Source organism: Myotis daubentonii, chromosome 5 (assembly GCF_963259705.1).
Source record: "Myotis daubentonii chromosome 5, mMyoDau2.1, whole genome shotgun sequence".
Lineage (NCBI taxonomy): Eukaryota > Metazoa > Chordata > Mammalia > Chiroptera > Vespertilionidae > Myotis > Myotis daubentonii.
This window is the reverse complement of record NC_081844.1, coordinates 18,644,118-18,665,665: the sequence shown is the minus strand read 5'-3', so window position 1 is coordinate 18,665,665 and position 21,548 is coordinate 18,644,118. Positions and strand designations below refer to the sequence as shown.

At 55.2% G+C, this 21,548-nt stretch overlaps 2 protein-coding genes across 2 annotated transcripts; both read right to left on the bottom strand.

Moving 5' to 3' along the window:
• Positions 1–445: 445 nt before the first annotated feature.
• HAPLN4 (hyaluronan and proteoglycan link protein 4) lies at positions 446–8,580 on the bottom strand. Its single transcript, XM_059696099.1, has 5 exons — positions 8,470–8,580; positions 7,516–7,621; positions 6,897–7,259; positions 5,021–5,353; positions 446–4,414 (listed from the first exon to the last, which is right to left on the bottom strand). The coding sequence occupies exons 1-5, from the start codon at positions 8,470–8,472 to the stop codon at positions 4,023–4,025; spliced, it is 1,197 nt and encodes a 398-aa protein (XP_059552082.1). The 5' UTR covers positions 8,473–8,580; the 3' UTR covers positions 446–4,022.
• A 916-nt stretch (positions 8,581–9,496) lies between these two features.
• TM6SF2 (transmembrane 6 superfamily member 2) lies at positions 9,497–16,915 on the bottom strand. Its single transcript, XM_059696094.1, has 10 exons — positions 16,706–16,915; positions 14,993–15,096; positions 14,508–14,605; positions 14,335–14,438; positions 13,858–13,940; positions 12,601–12,725; positions 12,318–12,419; positions 11,887–11,979; positions 11,173–11,292; positions 9,497–10,252 (listed from the first exon to the last, which is right to left on the bottom strand). The coding sequence occupies exons 1-10, from the start codon at positions 16,798–16,800 to the stop codon at positions 10,046–10,048; spliced, it is 1,131 nt and encodes a 376-aa protein (XP_059552077.1). The 5' UTR covers positions 16,801–16,915; the 3' UTR covers positions 9,497–10,045.
• Positions 16,916–21,548: the final 4,633 nt, after the last annotated feature.

Genomic DNA, 21,548 nt, shown 5'->3' with positions numbered 1-21,548 from the left:
CCCTTGATCGACCAACTGATAGCATCCTCCTGTTGTACTTGTGTGAGATGACGTGGGTGCTTATGGCTAACAGCAAAATATGGGAAATAAGTGCCCACCGTTAGGAGACTGGCTACAAAAAGTATGGCGCATCCGAACAACGCAAACTCTGCCGATCTTCAAAAAATGTTTTGGGGGAATCTTTCCATGTTGATGGAAACTGTCTCAAAAATACATTATTAAGTAAAATAAGAGTTACTTTTAAAGTATGTATGGTACACAAATGTTCATAATAGTGTTATCCACGGTCATCGAAATGTCCACCAACTGATAAATGAACTTTAATTATACACATACCATGGAATATTATGCAGCCATAGAATGAATGAAGCACTGACACAAGCTACAACTAGCTGAACCTCAGAGACATCATGCTGAGTGAAAGAAGCCAGACACAAAAGGACACATATTGTACGATTCCATTTATATGAAATATCAAGAATAGGCAAATCCATAGATGCAGAAGGTAGATTAGCATTTGCCGGGGCAGTGGGGGGAGGAAAGAATGGGGAGCAGTTGCTTAAAGGGGGGGTTTCTTTTGGGGTGAGGAAAATGTCTTGGAACTAGATGGTTGTACAACATTATAAATATGCAAAATGCCACTGAATGGAGCGCTTTAAGACATTGACAATGGTGAATTTTATGTTATATAAATTTTACCATATAAGAAAGTATATGCTGCCACCAATTGTGTAAAAGTGGGGAAAAGAAACATATATGTATGTTTGCTTGACTGAACATAAAACATCTCTGGAGGGACAGGTAAGAAACTTTGGGAAGTAAACTGGGCAGTAGAGGATGGGGGGAAGAGAGAGAGAGAGAGAGAGAGAGAGAGAGAGAGAGAGAGAGAGAGGTTTTTCTGAATACCTGGCTCCTGGGAGGGTTCCATCCAAGTTGCCATCCCTTAGCTGTCTTCCCAATGGACCCTGGAGACATCCACTCCAACAGCAGTGACCCCAGCAGAAGGGAGGTTCCCTCCGCCCAATCATCCAGCAAAAATCCCAGGGACTACTTCTCATTGGTCTGCATGGGCCCGCATCCATCCCTGGACCAATCAGGGCTGCCCAGGGAGATGGGCCACATCACTCACTGGTCTGAGCTGCAAGGTGGTAGAGTCAGCTCCTCCATATCTTATGAGTGGAGGTGGTTACATACTCACTGGAAACCAAGGAGCTGGAACAGTGGAAGGGAGAAAGTATGCCAGCAGGAAAAGGCGGGATGAAAGAAATCCCATGCAGGAATCTCTGTATCCATGCCCCTCACCCCAGTCCCCTGTTTGAGGATGCTAAGGTCCAAGGTAATCTAACCAAGGAGCTGGACCCTGCATCAGAGGAACAGTTTGCATATGGAAGCTTGGTCAAGTCTGGTATAAAAGGATGAACAGTTATATCGACCATCTCACTTCTACAACCAAATCACATTTTTTTTCTCTCCTCCTTTTGTTTAGAAACTTCCACTGCTCCTCAGCCCACACTCTCCCCATCCAACCCAGGAAAATTGCAACCTCTCTGCCTTCCTGGAGCAGGCAGTCCCCATCCAGTTTCACACACTGGATATTGAGAGGAGCCACTGGGTTTGTCAGTGACCCAATCAGGACAGGACTGAGAAGTGCCAGACCTACAGGGGGAAGCTCAAAGAAAAGTGTGTTGGGGGGGAGAATGGATGAAAGAAGAGGAGATTGAGGAGTGGGATGTGGTCCTGAGGAATGAGGACCTTCTGACTGAATTATCACCAAGGACCTCCCGCTGGGAAACATTTTGAAGTAATTATTCACTAGCTGCCTCTTTTTCTCATTATACACATCCCCTTCTGTATGCTTTGCACTCACTGGGACCTCAGAACAGCCCTGATACAGAGATGGAAATAGGCTCAGGGGTTTTGTCACTTGGTCACAGGTAGGATTAGAACCCAAGCCAACCTGGTTCCCAACCCAAGATGGGTTTCCTCAAGATGGATGGGACAGTAAAGGGGGCTCCAGGAGGTCCCCAGTGCTACTCCAGGCAAGACCATGGCATTGGGATTTCCCATGGCTGGGTGGCTCTCTACACTGGGGAGTTTGGCTGGGTTCTGACTTCTTTAAGAATCTCCTCTTAAGCCCTGGCCAGGTAGTTCAGTGGGTTACAGCATTGATACACCAAGGTTGCAGGTTTGATCCCCGGTCAGGGCACAAACAAGAATCAATCAATGAATGCACAAATAAGTGGAATAAATCAATGTCTCTCTCTCTCTCAAATCAATAAATTTTAAAAAAGTAATCTCCCCTTAAAACCTGGAGCTCAGAGTGGATTTTGGGGTTTAAGAACCTATCTCTCCTGGATCTCCTAGGAGGAAAATAGGGGTTGGGGGGGCTAGGGAAGGAAAGAAGAGCTCGGTGAGAATGGGGATGGGGTCTGAGAGAGGAAAAGGGGAGCTCAGTGCTTGCACAGCTCAAAGGGCCAAGGCATGCCAGTGCCTCGGGTTGCTCATCTGTACAGAGGCAATGAAAACACCTGGGTATCCCAAGGGTATGTCGTGCACAGCTGCTGTCTGGGATATAGTTAGCGTGCAATTGGAGGGTTTCCAGCAGCCCTGTAAGTCCAGCCCTGTCTGGGGATGCTGCCTGGGGCTGAGCCCACCTGGTGAAGGGGCAGCCATTAAGCCCTATAGGGTACAGTTCCTGCCCATGGTAAGTTCCTGAGAGCTGGGGGGTTAGTTGTCATGGGAATGACATTAACAGTCTCTATGGTAACAACTTGGTGGGCAGGGCCCTACCAACAAGGAAAAGCCTAGGGAGACAGGTGTTCTGTTACCTCAGACTCCAGTTTGGTCTCCATGGCAACAGTTGTTTAACTTGGAGGGTGGCAAGGAGCTGGGGTGGGCCTGGGGAAAGGGCAGCACGTTTCCATGGTGAAAGCTGGAGAACTGAATGTTGGTTAACTCTCTGGACAGTGGGGGGAAGGGTGGTCTCCATGGCTGTTGGTCAGGGTGGGGACAATTAAAGTGGAGTTGTAGGTCTCCAGGATGGGGGCTGGTGAGATGGGGAAAGTATGGTATCCATGGTTACAGCTAAAGGATGGAGGCACTATCTCCATGGGTGTGACTGACGAGGGAAGGGTTGTGTGACTGGCAAGAAGAAGGGCTGGTCACCTTAGAGACAATGGGAAGTGGCGTGGCTTGCTCCACAGCATGGATCTTATAGGCCCCCGTGTCCTGGGAGTGATTGCTTTGGTGACAGCCAGGAGAAAGGTCAGGTGGGGGTGGACTTGCCCTTCCAGAGAGATACCTGAGGGTGGGGCAGCCAGTCATGCGAGCCAGCTGGGGCATTTCAATCTATCTTAGCAGTAACAAAAGGTGGTCTCTCCTAAAACTGGAGAGATGAGGCAGCGGGGTCGCGTGCGCCTCTGGTCCACGGTGACCTGGGGACTTGGTCTCTTACTACAGAAATTTCAGGGGAGTTGCGGGGGAGGTGTCAATGATAGGAGTACCCAATCAACAGGTCACCGTAGGGGAGAAGACAGGAGCCCACATGTGACTATGGGGGTGTGGTCACCTGTCAAATTTGCTGTTTCTAGTTTCTCTACAGGTGATAGGAGGATGGTTCAGTTGCCAGGTGACCATTAAGTCTTCAGTCTCCAGGGAAATGCAGAGGGCGTGGGTCCAGCCTCCAGGTGACCACTGAGATGGTTCTGTGTCCAGGTGGCCTTGGGAGGGGTAGTCTTCAGGAGACCTTGGGGTCTGTTGGCCTCCAGGGGGCATCAGGGAGTGTGCTTGGTCTGCTGGAGAAAGTCAGGGGAAGAGAAATCCACTGTCCAAGAAAGGGGAGCTTGGTCAGTGTCCAGGGACTCCAGGAGACTTGTCTCTGGGGGTGTGGTCAGTGTTCAAGGACCACAGTAGCTTGGTCAGCCAGTAGGGCACCACAGGAGGCGTGGTCCGTGTCCAGGGGACAACAGAGGACTCGGCCAGCCCCCAAGGACCCCTCCCCCAGCTCTCCGTGCCCTCCGTGCCTAGACGCGCAGCGGGGTCCAGGCAGCGGGGTCGCGTGCGCCCCCGGCCCAGCCGCCGCCTCCCGCCCAGCCCCAGCCCCAGCCGCCAGGTGCCGGGTCGGGCGCGCCAGGCGCGCGGTAGCAGTAGACGCCGAAGAGGCTGCGCCCGGGATCGGGGAAACCGAGGTTGCGCACGCCAGGCCGGAGGCCACCGCAGCGCGCGCGCGGGTTCACGATGGGGTAGCGCGCGCTCCCGTCGGCCAGCCAGCCTGCGGTGCAACGGTCCAGCAGTTGCAGCTTCCACGCGGCGAACAGCTGCCCCACTTTGGCCACCGCCGCTCCGCGCGCCGCGCACGCGCGCGCTGCTCCAGAGAAGGGCAAGGGCCGCAGCGGCTTCAGGAAGAAGACCCGCCCTGCGGAGGAGGGGTAGTGGTTTGGACCGTTCCGGGACCTGGCCTCTTTGGGATTCAGGACACCCCCCGCCCCCCAACACACACACCGCCTGTAACCCAGGACCCCAGCCTCAAGATTGAAGAGCATCCCCTCGCCCTAGCTGATTGGGCTCAGTGGATAGAGCGTCGACTTGTGGACTGATGGGTCCCGGGTTCAGTTCCAGTCAGGGGCGCATGCCCGGGTTGCCGGCTCGATCCCCAGTGGGAGGCGTGCAGGAGGCAGCCGATCAATGATTCTCTCATCATTGATGTTTCTATCTCTCTCTCCCTCTCCCTTTCTCTCTGAAATCAATAAAAACATTAAAAAAAAGAGAGAGAGAGCATCCCCTTCCCTGCGGCCCGGGACCCCTGCCTCGGCCTGAGCAGCGTTTGCGCGACGTGGCGGTCGGGGGGGGGGGGGGGGAGGATGTCCTGGTCTGGCTCCCAGAGGGCAAGGGCGGGGGAGAAGAAACTGGGGGTGGGGTGGGGTGGGAAAGGGAGACTGAGGGGGGGGGGGGGGCGGGAGTCCCGGAAGAGGCCTGCCGCGGGAGGGGAGAGCGCGTCTTCCAAGGGGTGGGGCATACGCACCGGGGAGGTTGGACGTGAAGCAGAAGGCGTCGTAGCGTTCCTCCGCGTTGTGGCGGTAGCCGTAGTTGCGCACGCCCCCGGAGGCACCTCCGCCAACCCCGGTGCCCCCGGCCCCGCGCAGGCCGCCGCAGGGCTCCCGGGGCTGGCTCACCGGGTACTGAACCGAGCCATCGCGCAGCCAGCCCGCGTTGCACCAGTCCAAGCCGTCGCGCCAGGCCGCGTGCAGCTGCTCGGCAGACGCCAGGATACCATCCTGTTCAGCGCAGGCGCGCTGCGCCTCAGTGAAAGTCAGCTTGTAGCGGCCTCCACGGGGGTGGTAAGGGAAGACCACGCCTGGGAAAACACAGGGGAGTCAGCTAAGGCCCTCCCAACCATCCCCCACCCACCTGACACTGGGGGGCCCTGTGTCTCTTCAACCTAGATCTTCCAGTCCATCCCTCACTCTGGTCTCAGATCTGACCATGCTTTTTTCCAGCTCACACTCCTCCTGGCTCCCTTTGCCTTAAGCTTGATTCACTTGACCCTCCTCCTTAACATACTTAATCGCGTCTACCCCCTTTCCACCGCTGGAGACATTTGCTCATGTTCTTTCCACCTGTTGAACTCCTATTCATCCTTCAAAACCCAGCACCCACAACCCTCCTCCATTCAGTCTTAGGTGCTTCTGACATTCTTCCAGCACTGGGACCTTCCCTCTGATCAAGCCCTGAGTCCACAAAGCTGGGAATGTCTATGTCCAGTGCTGGCTCCCTACACTGGGAGCCCGTGAAAGGTTGATCCTGGGCAAAAACTCCCTTTGATTCACAGCACTGTCCAGGGCAGTCAGTACCCCTTAGTTTTCCTTGCACCATCAGTCGTTATAACTTGTCAGACTTGCAGTCAACTCAGCTCACAAGTGTTCTGTCTGTGTGTGTTTGAAGGGCGGACCTTGGGGGTTTATTGGGTACTTTTAGCAGGTGCAGGGAGGAGGCAAACAGGGACCAACCAGGGAGAAGACCTGGAGCCTGGCAGACTGGGGTTTAAGTCCTGGCTCTGCTGCTCATTATCATGTGCCCTTGGCACAGGTCTAACCTCTCTGAGCTAGTTGAACCATTCTCAGGGGTTTTGGGAAAATTAAATGAGAAACTCCAGAGAGCTCTTCAGCCAAGTGCCTGGCACATAGACAATGCTCAATAAAGGAGAATTGCTGCTATTGTTGTGTTATTTACTATTAAAAGAAGTTGGCAAGTGAAGGTCCCAAAATCTTTCCAAGCATCTTCTACTAGTAAATGACTGAAGAAGACAAACCAGGTGGAAGGGAATTTTTTTCAGATAGAAACACCACCTCCAAGCTCCGCTGTCAGCCAATCAGAGCATCCCCATCTTCTGGCCACAGCTGGGCACATGACTCAGAAGCTGAGGCCAATGAGGGACAAGTCTGGGACTTCTAGGAAATCAGTTGCTAAGCTGGGAGGGTGGAAGCCTGGCACGAATTTTTAGTATCGTTGGGGAAACTTGCAAGAGGAAAGCCCACCCAGGGAGTCAGAGCTGAGGGACGACTCCTGACATGGTACCAGTGCCTGGATCTTACTGTGCCTGAATCCTACACCAGGGTTTCCCAACATCCTCACTATTGGCATTTTGGTCTGGGTCATTCTTTGCCCTGGGGGACTGTCCTGTGCTTTGTGGTATATATCACAGTATCTCTGGCCTCTACCCACCAGATGCAACCCCCTTTTAGATGTTAGTGTCCCTGGGTAGCAATGACCACCGTGAATCAAACTACCCCACCAAGCCTCTAAATTCCTTCAGGCCAAGGATTTGGTTTCTCTTCCTTGCAACTCCCTCCCCTCTCCTCCCTGAGAAATGCCTCTCATCCTGCCCACAGGCTGGTCACCTTCCAGGTCCAGCTTGACCATGCCAGTGTCATCCTCTAGTTCGTTGGTGACCTCGCACTCATAGTGCCCATAGTCTTGCAGCGTGACGTTTCGGAGAACCAAGGAGGCGTCCCCAGGACCATCACCCTGCAGCTCGGCCCGCCCGCGGTAGCTGCCAAACGCCCGGTGCTGGGGGCCCAGCGCCACGAAGACATCGGTAAAGGCCAGCGGCTCCACCACTTTAGTCCACTTGAGACGGACACCTTCGTGGCTGTGGACGGTTGCCTCGTAGTGGTAACGGCAGGGCAAGACGATGGTGCCACCCCGGTGGCTGACTACCTGCCCGGGCGCTGTCTGCACCACCACCGAGCCCGACTCGCCCTCTGTGGGTGACCAAGGAGGGTTCAGATGAAGTCCTAGGGGTGGGGTAGGGAACCTGGGGAGGGGATCCTGGAGGGGGATGTGGTTATTAAACTTGGGTGGGGGTAACTCAGATGGGTAGAGAGGCTCAGGGAGGGAACTGGGAGGGGGAGGAGCTTGGTGGGGGAGGACGGTGGCCTTCGGGACCGCCCAGTGCCCTCCCCTTTCCCTCCTCCATGCACCCTGGCGATCACACCTGGCCACTGCTCTCTGACTTACCCAGCACGTGCACGACCTTCTTCCTGCCGCGCTGCGCCCCTGCGGGGGCCACGAGCAACAAGACTCCCCAGAGCGCGCAGGGCCCGAGGGCCGCCCGAGCCCACACCTGGGGATATCGGACACTCAGTCCAACCTCCTGGCTTTAGGAGGACTAGCCCTCGCTTCTCACGGGCCCAGGCCTCCTCCTCGTCTAGGGTCCCAGAGGAGTCCCCCAGGAAGGCTGGCAAAGCCCTCCCTCCCCATTCCCTCTCCTGGGACGTCACACCCTCCCTCTTGCACAAAGCCCACCCGCCTGAGCGCACCCTCTCTTAGTCCCGCCCGATCCCCTAACCTCAACTCCGGGGGCCCGAGCCCCGCCCCCTTCGCTCCGACCTGGGCCGAGGAGGCGAGAGGAGGGAGGAGCCGAGCAGCGGCAGCGGCAAGGTTATTCGTGCGCCAGGAGACTGCAGCAAACCCGGCCGGGCGGTGGGGGTTAGGGATGCGGGGGAGTCGTGGAGAGGAGGAGAGAAAGAGAGAAGAAGGAGAAGGAGAGGGAGAGAGAGAGCGAGAAAAGGGAAAGAGACACAGGGAGAAAAGCAGGGAGAGATGAAGGCGGAGGAGAGAGAGCAAAAGGGAGAAAGAAGAGGAAGAAAAGTCAGAGAGAAACATGCAGAGGGAGAGACAAGAGACTCAAAAAGATGAGAGGAGAGCGAGCAAGAGGGAGAGAAACACAGACAAGAGGGAGCCATTAGGAGAGCGAGAGACAGAGAGACTCCGAGAGGGAGAGAAAAGTAGGGAGAGACGGAGAGGGATAGAGACGGAGACGCAGAGAGTTCGAGAAGCAGGTTAAGAGACCGAGGGGATGGGAGAAACGGAGCGGGAGAGAGACTGGAGAGAGAAACACGGAGGGACGTAGACACGGAGCTAGAATCCCAGAGAGGGACCTACGGGGACCCGCGCCGCGGCCCCACTCACCATGCTGCCCGTAGGCCCCCGCCGAGCGGACCCTACGCGCCAGGACTGCGCTCCGGGCACATAGAGGAAGGACTAGGCAGGTCTCAGGGGCAGCGCAATCCCGGTGACTGCCTGCAAGGGGAGGAGGGAGGCGGACAAGGTGGCGGGGTTTGGGGGGGTTGTTAAAGGGAAAGCGGAGGCGCGCGCTCCGCTGAAAGGAAGCCCGGGCGCGGGTGTGGGGAGGAGCACTGGAGAGTGAGTTCCCTGCTCTTGCTGGCTGACTGGGCCTGCGGAGGAACCTCTCTGGGGCTCAGGTTAAGCATCTTTAAAACCCAGGCGAGGGGCCTGGTGGAGTCTTCCTCCTCAGATACTCTGCAGGAGCAGGGAGCTGAGGAGCCTGGGAAAGGAGCTTGGTCTGCGGGTCTGTTTTCCCCTTTGTCACTGAGTGGCCATCTCGTCCTGGGCTCTGGCACTGAAAAGGTGCTCACTGCGCGGTGGGGGTCCCGCGACAAGGACCCACTCATGCAGCAACAGATCCAAATCCAAGTCTGCCCCTCACCCACTGTGGGGCCTTGGAAGAGAGCTTGGTCTCTCTGAGCCCGTTTCCACCTCTGGGAAATGAAGTACCGATTCTTTGGTGACGATCCAATGGCGAGACATACAATATATGCTTAATAAGTGTCGGAGGTTGAAGAGGGTCTGATCACGCCCCTGACCGCACTCTGGGCCTATCACCCTTGAAACTGGTCTTTCATCCAGGTTCAATAATCAAACCTGCAAACAATGAGCTCCTCCCCCAACCGCCTGACTGCCTCCCCAGGCTGTTTCCCCAAAGTATGAGTCAACCCGACAGCAAAGGCAGGACTATGGGCTTTGTGGTTGAAGTGGCCAGGGCTTGGTCCCTAGCTCAGCTGCATCCAGGAGGTATGCCCGCAGACCAGGACCCTCATCTCCTGCAGGCTCAGTTTCCCCATCTGGAATATGGGGTGAGATCCTATATTATAGCATGTGAGGTTAGCCCTTGGCATGGTAAACAGTAGGTGCGTAATAACGATGCCACAGTACTCATTATAATTTATTAGCAGAAATAGGACTTCGGACTCTTGTCCTGATTGTGACTCCAGGCAGGTTCAGATCCTCTCGAAGTCTGTTTTCCCCACCTGGAAAGTGGAGCTGTGCACACCAACCAGAGACAGGCTTCTGCTGTCTGGCACCTTCCGTCCCTGACAGTCACACTGACAGTGATGGTGGGCCTTTGTGGGGTCTGAAAAGACAGTCCCTCACCCCTGCCCCCTGAAACACTCAGGCAGCAACATTTTAGGCATCAAAAGGGCTTTTAGCAAAAGGATCCCTGGGGGTAATGGATAAACTTGGCACAGAGGCTGGGGGGCAGTGACAGCTGAGTGTGGCTGTGGCCCTCTCTGCCTGAACACCTGGCCCGTGGGTTTCCCATCCCACCAGCTGGCCTTGAAACCATCATAGCCAGAAACAAAGACACCATGGATGTACCTGCTGCCTCCAAAAAACCCAACCCATCCTTCTGGGGCAGGGCCCGCTGGGTGTCTTAAAGGAGTCCTGGGGAGTCCCACAGGCCCCCTCAGTGCTGCTTCTGGTGGAGGACTTGGGAGCTGGGTGGCAGGCGCTGGAAGAAGGCTGGCCTCAGCAGGCAGCGGTAGGCCAGCAGGTGAGGGCCCAGTGCATACAGCATGTTGCACACGAAGAAGCAGGCCCAGGCATCCTCCGGCACCCGGTAGGTGAAGGGTGTGCGCAGGTGCGTGGAGGCACCCATGTGTGAGAACTGCGCCTGATGGCCACACAGGGAGGATAGATCAGGGGCTGGGAAAGAACCAGTCCCAGCATCAACAACATTCCACCCTGGGAAGCCCAGGGGTCCCTGTCCCCATCTTGCTGGCTCTGCTGACCTGCCTGTCTCCTCTTTCCAGTCCATCTGTTTGTCTCTAAATATCTCTGTCCCTACGGTCCTGTCTGTCCTGTCCATCAGTCTGTGAGCTTCTCCCTAGCTGCCTAACCAGAACCATGTCCACTGTGTCTGCTGAACCCTACACCCTCTCTGTCCAGCTCTTCCTCAACCCAGACAGCTGCCCTTGACACAAATTCTGTTGATTATACCATCGATGTCCTCCTGGTTCCCACTGCTCTGACCTGGGCCCAGCCTTTATCATACTCCATCAGGAACCCAGAAATAGACCCCTAGCTCTGATGGTCCTCCACTGCTCAAATACCTCCCATTGTTCTCCATCTTTCTACATGGAAGCCCCCAAGGTCAGAGTTCAAAGCCCTCAGCATCTAGCTGCCAATTTCTCTAGGCTCTGCTTTTACCATTGTTATGGCTCTGCTAAATCACCGTGCCCCTCTGTGCCTTTCCTTATGCTGTTCCCATTCCCGGAATGTCCTTCCCTGCCTGGAGCTCTCATACCCATGTGTCTAAGCCCAGTTCCTATGCCCCCTCTTTTAAGAAATCTGTCCCCTCTGTAATCCCTCTCAGCCTCTCCCTCTCTTCAGTTCTGACCCCATGGGGTTGGGGATGGTCTGTGTCTGGCTCTTTCTCCTCCAGACTAAGGAATCCTAGGGTGCTGAGCTGGGGCTGGGGCCTCTCAGGGGCCCAGCATCACCCTGCCCAGGGAGAGCACAAAAGAAATTGATGGGTAGGCAGAAACTTTCTTTCTTATGCACCTGACCCCCAACACCCCAGCCCCGCCTCACCTGGCCAATAGCTCCAGCAAACACCAAGGCCCAATCAGGTAGCCAGGAACAGCCAGGGAAGATAAGGGCATAGGCAGCCAGGCCATAGAAAGGCAATGCATAGAACATATACACCAGCATCTGTGATGAGCAGATATGATGAGCAGATGTTCCCGATGGGTTTCCTGAGACCCCTCAGGTGGGAACCCCAGGGAGGCTCTGGCCAGCCTCAGACCCCACCCAGGATGGAGGCTCTCTGCACATCCTACCCTGTGCAACCTGCACCTTTATTTCCTTTGGGGGTCCCCACCCTTCCCACTGCCCCCCACCTCACTTCTGTCCACAATGATCAGCTACAAGATGGGGATGTGATTCAAACTTAGCCAATCAGAGCCTGCCTGAGCCTTGTGCTTAAGCTCTGGGGAGAAAAAGGCTCACATTCCTCTGGGGTAGCTAAGTAGGTCAGAAGGAAGCCTGGCGCTGCCCAAGGCTCTCTCTGCCATTCCACAAAGGGACCACCTGGGAGGGGAGCCCATGCAAAGAAAGCAGAGCCCAGAGCCAGAGCTCTCCTTGAGCTCCTGGATCCAGCCATACCTGAGACTGTACCTATACTTTGTTTATAGGACAATAATTCCATTTGAGCTTCTGCCAGTTGGACTTGTGTTTTAGGCACCTGCTTCAAAGAAGCCCAGTGGACCCTTACACGTGGTCCTTTCCTCCCACCTGCCCTCTCACCTGCACCTTTGGGTAGGCCACAGGGTCCCGTAGGTATGGTTCGTACTGATAAATATAGACAAAGCAGGCGTCTGTGGGGCAGTCAAGCACCACCTGCGGCCAACAGACAAACCAACAACCCACCTCAAATATCCCTCCCACCAAAAGCTTTCCCCATCCTCCCAGGCAGGGCTCACACCCCTCGCTCTACGCCCCCCCCCCCCCAGCCTTGGTTCTATCCTCTGGCCGAGAAGCCACAGATCTCAAAGCTGGGGAGAAGGCTACAGGGAATGGGGCTTAGTGGTGAAACACTCAGGTCAGACTCGATGAAGAACTTCCCTGATGATCAGATGGGAGAGCAGTGGCCCTTTTGCAGTGAGTAAACATATGTGGAAAGGGCAGGCCAGGGAGGGAGGCTGAAGGCAGGAGAGGGGTAGACCAGCCGGACTCACCAGGCCCCGGAAGAGGGTGAAGAACCCAGCAAGGATGAGGTAAATGACGAGAGCCAGGTCAGCCGGGCGCCGCAGGAGACCCTTTCTTTGCTCCTCCTGCACCTGCCCCACGAGAGAGACGGTGAGAAGTCAGCAATCCAACAGGCACTGCATAAAGGCTCATCCCTTCTTTTCTAACGACCAAGGAGATCCTTCCAAGGAGATAATGTTTTTGACCAGAAACAACTCAAATGGGGAGACTGAGATAAGTGGGCACAGGCATGCCCGGAGGCGCGGTACTTACCATGTTGGGGGTGCAGCAGGTTGGTGGCTGCGCCTGGTTGAAGACCCTCACACCAGCCCAGAATGGGACCAGCGCATATGGGATGGTGAGGAAGAAGGCTGGCCTGGTCTCTGAGCTGTATTTCCCTATCGAGGCAGGAGATGAGGAATGCTCAGTAAGGACCTCCCAGGCCTATAGATAGACGATAGATAGATAGATAGATAGATAGATAGATAGATAGATAGATGATAGATAGATAGATAGATGATAGATAGATAGATGATAGATAGATAGATAGATAGATAGATGATAGATAGATAGATAGATAGATGATAGATGATAGATAGATAGATAGATGATAGATGATAGATAGATAGATGATAGATGATAGATAGATAGATGATAGATAGATGATAGATAGATAGATGATAGATAGATAGATAGATGATAGATAGATAGATAGATAGATAGATGATAGATAGGTAGATAGATGATAGATAGATGATAGATGATAGATGATAGATGATATATAGATAGATGATAGATAGATAGATAGATAGATAGATCATAGATAGATGATAGATGATAGATAGATAGATAGATAGATGATAGATGATAGATAGATAGATAGATAGATAGATGATAGATAGATAGATGATAGATAGATAGATAGATTTCAGAGAGGAAGGGAGAGGGAGAGAGATAGAAACATCAATGATGAGAGAGAATCATTGATTGGCTGACTCCTGCACACCCCCTACTGGGGATTGAGCCTGCAACCCAGGCATGTGCCCTTGACTGGAATCAAACCCAGGACCCTTCAGTCCGCGGGCTGACGCTCTATCCACTGAGCCAAACCAGCTAGGGCCTGGCTGGGCCCTTTAAGTGGGCCACACCAGAGCCCCTGGATGGAAGTCATAATTCACAATTGCCATACCTGCTCAGCTTTTTCTTTTTTCTTTTTCTACTTGCTCAAGATTTAACACATGTGGTTCTTCAATGCCCACAAGATGATGTCCATGCTCCTCAGACTGGCCTACCTCAATTTACCTTCCGGACACAGCTCTTACACTTTAGCTGTTCTTGGCTCCCCCTGGAAACACCCCTCCAAGAAGAAATGGGAGAGACAGGCAGGTTGCTGGCTTAGACCATGCATGAACAGGCATGTGGGGCCCTCTTCAGACCTTGGGGAGAGGATGGAGGACCCCATGGTGGCTTCTAGGTGCAGGACAGTGACCCAGCTCAGGGAAGTAGGATTCCTCAAAGCCAAGTACTTACCAAGGATGTTTCCTGGGAGAAACACCAGGATGCTCATGACGAAGGACCCGAGCCAGTACAGTCCAAGGTTCCGGTACCTCTTCCTGGGTGGGGAATGAAGGGATGACCAGTAGATAGATATCCATCCCCAGTCTCGGAGCACGAGCCAGGGCCCAGCGTGCACCCTGGGCTCCCCAGCTTTGGTCCTTCCAATTTTGCTCAGGATGAAAGGGACAACAGGAAGTTGAATGAGAGAATGAACAGTAAGACCTTCTGTCAAGGACAGAAGTCGCTGCCCAGGCGCACAGTAGTAAGGGAAGAGAGCCAACCACCAGTCACCTGTGACATTCCCCAGAACCTTCTCCCAGTCACACCTGGCTGGAGCCGTAAAGAGGCCTCCTGATTTTCTCTACTTCTGGCTCCACCCCAGTCTGAGACCCCACCTGAGGACTTGACCTGCTTTCCAGGGCCCAGGTGCACTCCACCCACCCCTCGCACCTTCTGCGGATGGCACCAGCCATGGCCAGGTAAAGGAGGTAGTGAACGATGCCATTCCAGTAGCAGATGAAGACTCCGTGTGCAGTGCGTAGGTATGGCTCACCCTGCGGAAGCAGGTGCAGGGATCAGACACACAGCCAGGCAGGGGGCATCCTAGACCAACCCCTACGTACCTCCTTGGTGTAGAACTCCACGAAGCCGACCATGTAGCCATCTTCCTGGAGAGCGATAAGGAGGTCCACCACCGAGGTGAAGGCAAATACTGCAAACACTGCAGGGAGAGTGTTCAGGGCAGGCCTGGGAATGGGTGGGGCTGCAGCGGGGACCCAGATCCAACCTATGACTCGGTGCCCAACTGCTCCCAGTTCCCACTCCACAGGTCACATGAACTACCACCCTCCCTCAAGGGGAGGCACAGTCCTTGCCTTTGGGATTCCCAGGCTGGGAGAGGCACAGTCCCTGCCTTTGCCTTCAGGAGACTCCAGAGTGATGGGAAGACAGTTCCCACTCTCAGGAGCCCCAAGTCTGAGGTTCCATTGTCAACAGTTTTCCAGCCTGAAGATCTCCAGTTCAATGTGAGCCCTTCAAGGGCCCCCAGTGTGATGGAGAAGCCATTGCTCACACAGTTCTCTTCCCTAGGACCTTCCCACGAACTCACCAGCATAGTGTGGGTCGTAGTAGATCTCCCCGCGGGACAAGCTATAGATAGCCACAAAGAGCTGACCGAGGACCAGGGCACTCATCAAGGCCACCCCAAGGGGACTGTGAAGAGGAAAACGAAGTCAGAGAGGCCAGAGCCAGGGTTGAGACCCAACTCCCTCCTGGGGAGGGCGAGAGCAGACTCCAGGAGGCTCCAGCTGATGAGGCTGAAGCATGTGTCTGTCCATTCAGAAATGCCTTTCCTTAAACTGCCCTCTCCCATCACCAGGCTCTTTCCCCAGCTGCTTCCATCTCCTGGAAACTCCTTCCAGAAGTTTCTTTTCCACTTGGCAAATTTCTACCCATCCTTCGTGGTCCATCTACATTGTTCCTCTTCCAGGAAGCCTTCTCCAACTCCTCAGAAAAGATTATTATCAAAGTTGGGCCAGGTACAGAGGGGGCACCTGCCAACCCTTTCTGATTATATGATTTATCCCATCACTTGCTGATATGCTTGATTCAATTGTTCAGTCAGTCATTCAACAACACTGAGCTCTGTGGCTAGACCCAGCGCCCACCCCGGCCAGATGGTCTCTAGTGCTCTCACTGTGTGAAGCTCCTGACTCCTCCCGGCTAAAGTCCACCCCACCTCTACCCTGATCTGTTCCCATTGACCCTATAAAACAGGTCAACCAGGTGCACAGACAATAGAAGCCAGGTCTCTGGGAAGCCCCCCAAAACCTGGCAAGGCCTAGAGAGGATGGATCTATCCAAGGTCACACATACTCCCCTCCTCCCCCACTCTCTCCTCGATTCTACCTTCTCTGGAACTCCTCTAACAGCTAGGATCCCCATTCCTGCCCCAGCTGACTAACACCGACAATTAGAGTAATCAGATGGGACCACACCAGAGTCTTTGAACACAATTCATAATCCTTAACTCTATGGGATGAGATCTAGGATTATGTTCATTACACAGTGAAGAAACTGAAGCTTTTAGAGGCAACCTGGAACACTTCAGGTCCAGGGGGGTGGAGCCAGCAATTTGTACCCAAGGAGCTAACCTCCTAGTCAAGACTCCCTCCACTCCATTCTTGGGTGGAGCTGGGTTTAGGAGTGTGAGGGGCTTTGCTGATGCCTGGTACCCAGCGGCTGGATCCACAGGACCAGAGTCTAAGGTTAGGAGACAGGCACAGGGAAGTTTGAGGCATGTATGGGGAAACTGAGGCTAGAGGCGGGGTAGGCCAGCCCGGAACAAAAGAAAGTCCCAGGCCTTAAACAGGAGGGGCAACCTGCTAGGGGTGGTGCAGCAGAGCCTGTGTGGCAAGAGCCAGGTCACCAGGGCCTTATCTGGGGCAATACTTTGACCCTTGGCGACTTTGGAACCTATGCTGGGCATATCCCTGGGAAAAGCAGGGAAATGGTTTCCAAAACCCTGCCCTGTGTGTGTGGGGGGGGGGGGGGGGTGGGGGGGTGGGCAACATTGGCTCTGTTTCTGGAGGTTCCTTCTCCCCGGGCCCCAAACGTCCCAGGGCGCCCCCACCCCCAGCACACAGCCTCTGCGCCAGCGGAAAGAGGACTTCGGGTTGGAAGTTCTAACCCACGCCCCGGCCCGAACGGCTAGGGGCTCAAAGGCTCACGCCGAGAGCCCGGCCAACAGATGTGCATCCTCTCCCCGGCCCCTTCCGCACCCCCCAGCGCGGCCCGCCGTCCCGCGGCCCCCCGCACGCACTGCGAGAGCGCCGAGATGTAGTTGAGCGCGTAGGACACAGGGAGGGCGGCGAGCGACAGAGCCGCGATCTTGCCCGCCAGCGGCGGGATGTCCATAGCTGCGGTGCCGGGACCCCGCTCGGCCCCGCTTGACCTCCAGGGCGCTCCGCTCCTCCGTGGTGGCGCGTCTCGGCGGGAGGTTGCCAGGGACTCGGCCAGGCCCCGCCCCGCCCCGCGCAAAGGTCGCCCCCAGCTGCGCCCAGGTACCGTCGCAGCCCCGGCCCCCCCCGCCCCCCCCCGTGCTCCAGGGGAGCCTCCGAGGCCCCACCCCCTTGCAGCGGCCCTGCCCCTTCGATACTGTCACCGGACTCAGAGCGATCCTCAGGGGCCCTCCCTCGCCCAGCGCAGCTTCCCTCTCTATTAAAGGCTAGATCACGGCGCTCGCGCCCTGGAGATCCGGGACTGGCAACTTTATTCTGAGGAAATTCGTTCTCCTGCTCTGTTCTGCTTTTCTGCTTTCTTCATCCCACATTCCGTGCGCGCCCCAAGGAGAAACCAATCTCACTACTTGGGTGCAGTTCCCTTCAGTGTCCTTGGATTTGAATTTTCACTCGGGGGCCACAGACACATTATTATTATTATACTAGGGGCCCAGTGCACGAAATTCGTGCACTGGGTGTGTGTGTGGGGTGGGGGAGTGTCCCTCAGCCCAGTCTGCCCCCTCTCACATACTGGGAGCCCTCAGGCGTTGACCCCCATCACCCTCCAATCGCAGGATCTGCCCCTTGCCCAGGCCTGATACCTCAGCCAGAGGCGTAGACCCCCATCACCCTCTGATCACCTGATCGGCCCCTTGCCCAGGCCTGACGCCTCCGCCAGAGGTGTCAGGCTTGGACAGGGGACCTCCATCTCCCCCCGATCACTGGCTCTGGCCCCCGCCCAGGTCTGAGGCCTCTGGCCCAGGAATCATGCCTGGGCAGGGGACCCCCATCTCCCTCTGATCGCTTGCTCCACCCCCCGCCCAAGCCTGACGCCTCTGACCCAGGCTTCAGGCCTGGGCAAGGGGACCATCATATCCCCCCAATCCCTGGCTCCGCCCCCCGCCCAGGCCTGATGCCTCGGCCAGAGGAGTTGACCCTCATCACCCTCCGATCACCAATCACCGGATCGGCCCCTTGACCAGGCCTGAGGCCTCCGGCAGAGGTGTCAGGCCTGGGCAGGGGACCCCCAGCTCCCCGCGGTTGCAGGCTCCACCCCTGCCCAGGCCTAACGCCTCTGGCCGAGGTGTCCGGCCCAGGCAGCGGGGACCCGCAGCTGCAGCGGCCCCGCGATCGTGGGCTCTGCTTTAGGCCCAGGCAAGGGACCCCTAGCTCCTGGGACTGCCAGCTTCGACCGTGTCCAGCTCCCATCGCTGGCCCCACCCCTACTTCCTGCTATCACTGGCCAGGGCGGCAAAGGCGCCTGATTCTCCGATCATGGCTGGGGGGCAGGGCAAAGGCGGCCCCAAGGCCGCCTTTGCCCTGCCCCCCAGCTCTTAGCTCCCCCCTGGGTTTCCGATCACTGTCAGTGGCAGGGGGCTTCTTCCTGCTTTCCCTTTCGCCTCCCTGCATTGTGCCTACATATGCAAATTAACCGCCATCTTGTTGGCAGTTAACTGCCAATCTTAGTTGGCAGTTAACTGCCAATCATAGTTGGCAGTTAATTTGCATATAGCCCTGATTAGCCAATGAAAAGGGTATCGTCGTACACCAATTACCATTTTTCTCTTTTATTAGTGTAGATTTTTAAAATATATTTTATTGCTTTTTTACAGAGAGGAAGGGAGATAGAAACATCGATGAGAGAGAAACATGATCAGCTGCCTCCTGTACACACCCTACTGGGGATGTACCTGCAACCAAGGTACATGCCTTTGACCTGAATCGAACCTGGGCCCCTTCAGTCCGCAGGCTAATGCTCTATCCACTGAGCCAAACCAGTTAGGGCTTATTTTTTTTAAAATATATTTTTATTGATTTCAGAGAGGAAAGGAGAGGGAGAGACAGAAACATCAATGATGAGAGAATCATTGGTTGGCTGCCTCCTGCTGCACACCCCCTACTGGGGATTGAGCTCGCAACCGCGGCATGTCCCCTTGACCAGAATTGAATCTCGGACCCTTCAGTCCACAGACCGACGTTTTTTTAAGTTCCAGAGAGGAAGGGAGAGGGAGATAGAAACTTCAATGATGAGAATAATTGGCTGCCTCCTGAATGCCCCCCACTGAGGATGGAGCTGGCAACCTGGCATGTGCCCTTAACCGCAATCAAACCCAGGATCCTTCAGTCTGCAAGCTGACGCTCTATCCACTGAGCCAGACCGGCTAGGACACATTTTTATTTTTTAAAAATATATTTTTATTGATTTCAGAGAGGAAGGGAGAAAGGGAGAGGGAGAGAGATAGAAACATCAATGATGAGAATCATGGATCCCTGCCTCCTGCACACCCCACTCTGGGCATGGAGCCCGCAACCTGGGCATGTGCCCTGACCAGGAATCAAACCATGACCTCCTGGTTCATAGATCCATGCTCAACCACTGAACCATGCAGCTGGGCCACAGACACATTTTAAACACGTGTGAAACTTGACAGTCTGGGTGGGGATCATCTCAGGGCAGGCGGCTACAGCCCTGGGTTGGGGTCTCTTGAAGGCCTCTGTGATTTCGTGCTTTGAGATCCTTCCTTATAGCCAGGACACCCTGTGGGTAGCTGAGGGCGGGATGGGAGGGGCTACTCACATGGGTGAGGTCAGAGGGAGGTGGCCCAAGATTAAGTGGGGATGGAGCCAGTTAGGTGAGAAGTTCCTGGCAAGGAGAATAGCTCAGGCCTGGGGCTGAGCAGCAGTAAGGAGCCTGGGGCTGGGAAGGTTCTGAGCAGCCTGGAGGCTGTGCTGGGTTTGGGGGAGGTATAAAGGGGAGAGGGACCTCGGAGGAGGCTGCAAGGTAGGAATTAGGTCTCTGCTACTACCTTCAAACAGGCTCTCACCCATGTAGTACTATGGCTGCCAGAAACGAGTGTGTAGTGCCCACCTAATTCCTTCCTGGGTTGGGGGGGTGGGGAAGATTGAAACCCTCATCCCTTTTCCATGCAGCCCCTTGGCCGTGTGCCAGCTGGGTCCTATCTCTAAGCCTGGGTAACATATCTTCTGGCCTTCCCCAGAGGCCCCTTGACCATGGGGTGAAGTTCAGGTTCCTCTGGGCTGACTTGAAACTCCAGCCTGGTTTCTTGACCTTCCCAACTCTGACAGTGCCCAAAGCCCACAGGTCTCTTTCCTGTATACAAGATGGACCCTCTTGTACTTCCTCACCCCTTAAAGAACTTCCCACTGTTTCCCCCTCCAGGCAGCCCTCCCTGACAACTGGAGGGCCAGGGGTGTCTAGTCCAGCTCTGTCTAGGGGCCTGGCCTTGCACCCTGAGTCTGGGAGGTATCTGCACACACACACAGCAATTGAGACCTCATCTTCCAACTCTCCCCATGCATGGGGGTAAAGTCCATGGGCTGGGTCTGGACAGCTTCCCAGTCACTGAGAATTTAATGGAGGGGTGACCTTGACCTGCCGGGGGGGGGGGGGGGGGCGGGCGTTGCCTGGGGACCGCTGGCTTCCCATAGCTACTCATCTGTGCTTAGGACTTTGGCAAGGGTCACCTCTTTGTCCTGCCTGGGCACAGCACCCATGGAAGGGGGACGGTGGTATACGGCACCCAACCTACTCTGCTGTTGAGACCCTCCCAGCCCCTGAAGCCCCCACTGAGACCTGGCCCAGGTCACCTGCCCCGCCCAGCTGTTTCTCCTGGCAGTGTTTGCTGAATGCAGGCTGGCCCAGGAGCCTGATTCTAGCTTGAATCGAGCCCATGAGCCCACAGGGATTGAGCATGACCCACTGGGTGCATGTGTGGTACAGGTGGGTGAGTTGTGGTCCTCTCAAATTTCCAGGCTGATACTTCAAGCATGGCTGCAGCTGAAGATCCCCAGGTGTTTCTGCACAGATGTGAGGTACTGGATCGAGAGACATGGTAGCTCTCAGCACACATTGGCCAGGCCACCCACAGGCCTCACATCCTCTAGGAAAGAGGTGGGGAACATCTGGCCCAAGGGTCTTATAAGGCCCACAAAATCATTTGGTTTGGCCCTGCCAAGGCATTAAGGGTGAGTTAATTAAATGTCTGACCAAATACAGCAGGCTAATTTTTAAGTTAATTTTTTTAAAAAATATGTTTTTATTAATTTCAGAGAGAGGAAGAGGGAGAGGGAGAGATAGATAGAAATATCAATGATAAGAGAGAAACATTGATCAGCTGCCTCCTGCACATCCCCTACTGGGGATGGCCTACAACCCAGGCACGGACCCTGACCGGGAATCGAACCCTGACCTCTTGGTTTATAGGTTGATGCTCAACCACTGAGCAACACCAGCTGGGCTAAGTTGGTAATTTTGAATGATGTTATAAATACCCAAATGGCCCTTGGCAGAAAAAAGGTTCCCCACCCCTGCTCTAGGAGGTGTGAGACATTTTAGCACACAGCTGTCCCACAGAGGCATGAGCCCCAGGACACGTGTACACCACACAGGTGGGACCCAGGGCAGCTGTGGCAGCATGGGCTGGAGCCATCACTGGCAGGGAATATCACCTGACAGGGAGGTGGGTAGCCTAGGTGTGCCCTGGGGAAGGCTAGGCCCTGCCTGGAGATCCCTCCCCAATCCCCTCCCATAGCACAGTGCTAGGCTGGGAGGGCCTGCCCAAGTGTGGCCCTCCTGTCTACTCCAACCCAGGCTGATGAGGGATGGAGACCCAACAAGCAAAGGTCCAGGTGGTGCTTTTGGAT

Bases quoted from the DNA above. Each gene is read 5' to 3' on its own strand.
- TM6SF2 (XM_059696094.1), bottom strand. From the start codon at position 16,800: ATGGACATCCCGCCGCTGGCGGGCAAGATCGCGGCTCTGTCGCTCGCC. The intron at 15,097-16,705 runs GTGCGTGCGGGG...TCCTCTTCACAG, and splicing joins TACATCTCGGCGCTCTCGCA to TCCCCTTGGGGTGGCCTTGA. The intron at 14,606-14,992 runs GTGAGTTCGTGG...CTCTCCCTGCAG, and splicing joins CTACGACCCACACTATGCTG to TGTTTGCAGTATTTGCCTTC.
- HAPLN4 (XM_059696099.1), bottom strand. The intron at 7,260-7,515 runs GTAAGTCAGAGA...GGTCACCCACAG, and splicing joins GAAGGTCGTGCACGTGCTGG to AGGGCGAGTCGGGCTCGGTG. The intron at 5,354-6,896 runs GTGACCAGCCTG...GTGTTTTCCCAG, and splicing joins GGTCAAGCTGGACCTGGAAG to GCGTGGTCTTCCCTTACCAC.